We start from the raw sequence: 3751 nt of genomic DNA, 5'->3' as shown, positions 1-3751 counted from the left end.
CATATCGATCCTAAATCTCTTATTGCGCAATTCCATAAGTATTTTCAGAATAGATAATTTCTCTCTTTGCTACTTAATAATTGTATTAAATGGGGAAGGGTTACAATTCATTCAGTACTTCAGGTATTCATGACAACGCTAGAAACCCTTAAAATTGTCACTTATTTATTTCTCTTTAAGAATGGATAAATTCAAACTTATCTTGCAAAAGTGACTATTTGAATGCAAATAGATTATATTTCATTCGAATTTAAGTTATTTTTTTCCATTATTAGGCACTAGTACTCATTACGTTTATAATTTACTCTACGAATAGCAATAACATTAACAATATAAAATTTTGTGCTTACTATAAACAATTTATTTCCTGTGTATGTTTTCATCATTCTTATTGGTTGCAAAGATTTATCCATAAGTTTTCTTTCTTGATTCTTCCATAACGTTACATATAAAGCACTTTATTATCGTATTTAACATTACCTGAAAACGATAATAAATTTACTCTAAAGGTCTTTATGCTTTGCTCATGTTGTGATTTTGACACTATTACAACCGCAGTGTTTCAAATAGTGATTGTTTGATAACATATTGTGAAATACTAAAGTGCAACAGCCTAAAAGTTAAGTTACGATTCAGGGTGAATACTACATTTTAGTAGCTACTAGCAATTTAGGTTAGACATTATAATCAATCTCGTTGACTAACATAATCCAACTACTAGGAACAGAGTTGAATTTATACATTTTCAGTCTGGATACTGCTACATTATAAAAATCTCGAAGATTTATTTATATTTTCATATGCTTTGTAAAATTCAAGCTATATACTTGAATGAACAATTCATCCTTTCTTCAATCAGTAACTCAAGCTAGACAATTAGTTTCTTCGCAATATCTTAATTATACTTTTTACTTGCGGAGTTGTATTGGGAAGCAATTTCTCCTGATTTAGTTGCTGTTTAATTTAAAGTCACCAATATCAACAGCTATGATTTTTGATTAAATTGGTTGAATTTTTATTCAATTATTTTTTGCTAGAATGTGACTACGATATCGAATACAACAATCGTACTTTTACTATTCAAGCTAAGCCACAAAATTATACTCAGGCTCGAATTCACTGTCAAAACCTTCAAGGTGATCTGGCCATAATTAATGATGCCATTCTGAGCGGTATATTCAATTTTTACTTGTCATGGGTTCCTTCTGTATGGATTGGTTTGAATGATACTTATAATCTCAATAGCCTCTTCAGTTATCTATGGGTTAATAATAATTTTGCTAGCACCTATGTCGATTGGGGATTTTATGAATATGATCCAAAACATGATTGCGTCCTAATGACATCCTTTACTGCGGGATACAAGTGGAAAAATGTATTATGCAGTACAATTACGTGGTCACTCTGTGAAAGAGGTAATAAACTACTCTTGAAGATAATTAATTGCGTTGGTAGAAGTTAAAAACCAATCATAATTCCAGTATACTGGTATTCAATAATTCGAGCAATAATAGTATTATTGGATACCACAGTAAGCGTAAGCTGAATTCTAATAAAGTACGGTACGACAGAAACTAACATTTACTAGCAATAAAGATAGCTCTAGGTAATATCAACATGATCAATTTTATTACTTTTAATTTTAATTAGGAAGCTTAAAATACGGTTCCACTACTCCATCAGCGGCTGCAGCTGCTTCAGCCCAAGCTAGTGTAAGCAAGCCGAAGATTTATTTCTACACTACAGACGCAACTACGAAAATATCAGCAAATTCTGGTAAATAAATTTCATGCTCATATTTTCGGAATTGAGATATTAGCAATTCAAGATTGATAATTAAATTATAGTATGGAAATTAGCTTGATCTGCTCCCATGCTGTTTTCTGTTTGTCAGTCTTTGCTATTTGAAAGCAGCTAAAATCTTAGAATGCGTTTGCATACGTAATATTTGGTCTTTAAAAATATGAGCATAGATGCATTCAAATGAAGTCATATGTTAGTAATTAGGCAGCAAAAGCTTTTGTTCGATGTAATCTAGCGATAGAGGTATCAGGGCTACTATCTAGTATATTCTATATTCTCATAAGAATACGAGTAAGATCATAAGTTTGAGATATATATTTAAGCACTATCAAAGAAATCTACTAATTCAATTTTGAAGGATGAGAATTTAAGCCCACAATTCTGGGAAACTAAAAAATGGATAGACACAGTGCCTGAGATCCTATAGATGCAAGTTATGCAGTTAAAAAGTCAAAGTTTACTTAAAAATTTAGCTAATTTTCAACATGATGTGATTGTTACTACATAGACAAGTACGTGTATTTACTCCTCCCTGCGTACATACTTTATATGTAATCGCGGCATAATTATCAAGGATACGGATCAAATTAGTGGAGTTACATCAGTTTTATGTTGTCACAGTTCAAAAATCAAGCTAAATTACAATATAGATAATACTAGTATTTACCCGTATAATCATATTATGACACTTAGTAATTTTCTATACGTAATTAGCATAAGCCATTAGCGTAATTACGTAATTAGCATAAGCCATATATGAGAGTATCTATGACAATATAATTTGCATTAGAATGATAAATTTTTGAAGCAATGGCTTAATTTGAGCGGGCTCTATATTATTCATTGAAATGCTATGTCAGCATTAGATTTTGTCAATATGAATAAAGATATTCAATCTTTATATCTGTGAGGAAATAAGATTTTTATCACAGGTTTAATATGTAGAGTGAGTTATTTTAGCAAGGATGTGCTGTTATTTAATATTTAAGATAAGGTTGTGTACATTCCTGAAGCTTTTAGACTGGTAAAATTCGAAATCACATATACATTGTAGAATGGCAACAACAAGTTGCCAGTTACTGATATTGGCATGTTAACATATGCAATTATCATTATTATTTTCTATATTTGCTAATAGTAGCATTAACAATGAAGTTAAGAACTTAGATTTCAGTAAAATCTCTTTGCTAGTTATTGTAGTTAATCAAATCATGGTAAAAATGTATAAATATGTCTTAGTTTTAGCTAACGAGCATTATTCTCTTGCAGCAGATACAATCTACAAGCAAATTCAATCTTCTACTGCTGGTTTGCGAACAATATCTTCTCTTAATGGTATTTCTCTTAATCGATGTGCCGTCTACTGCAACATGATTTTAGCCTGCGATGAATTTACTTATATGAGTTTTATGGTTAATGATACTTCAGAAAATGTATGTACAATATTAACAGCATCTTCTTGATTTGTCAAGAATTTATAACTATATCAGAATAAATCCAGCCATGCGAGACTGGATACGTGTCACAAAACAGCTTTGCAACAAGATAACGCAATATACGATCAATAAGTCAATTCCTTGAACCACGTATCAAGGAACGATATCTGCACTATCACAAACACTTTTGCTCTACTAGCAGACTACACAAAGACTTAAACGCCTCGTATTTTACGTTAAACACTAAGTTGGACAATTCTTCTTTATTTCACGATATACTGCATTTATATACTATTCCTCAATAGTTCATGAGTCATAGTTAATACAATTAACATTAGAATCATTTACTGAATTAGATATTAATTTTAGCTACTGCTCCCTTAATGCAGACAACAGTATTTACGAACATAGACATGTAATGACTAATACAGAATAGTCAGATTACGATATGTCCTATCACGGAACATTTCCATGATAATTTACAGTCTATCATAAGTAAATTACAATCACAA

At 30.8% G+C, this 3751-nt stretch overlaps 1 protein-coding gene across 1 annotated transcript; it reads left to right on the top strand.

Annotated features, from left to right (window-relative positions):
- Positions 1-1194: 1194 nt before the first annotated feature.
- Positions 1195-3266, top strand: TRIADDRAFT_62580 (uncharacterized protein; the record flags this gene model as incomplete). The annotated part of the gene is made up of 4 exons (XM_002118515.1): positions 1195-1217; positions 1285-1415; positions 1651-1776; positions 3043-3266. 4 exons carry the CDS (start codon positions 1195-1197, stop codon positions 3264-3266), a joined length of 504 nt encoding a protein of 167 aa, XP_002118551.1.
- Positions 3267-3751: the final 485 nt, after the last annotated feature.

Source organism: Trichoplax adhaerens, genomic scaffold, assembly GCF_000150275.1.
Source record: "Trichoplax adhaerens TRIADscaffold_152 genomic scaffold, whole genome shotgun sequence".
Classification (NCBI taxonomy): Eukaryota; Metazoa; Placozoa; class Uniplacotomia; order Trichoplacea; family Trichoplacidae; genus Trichoplax; species Trichoplax adhaerens.
Note: the sequence above shows the minus strand (reverse complement) of the source record. Positions and strands in the feature narration are given on the sequence as shown.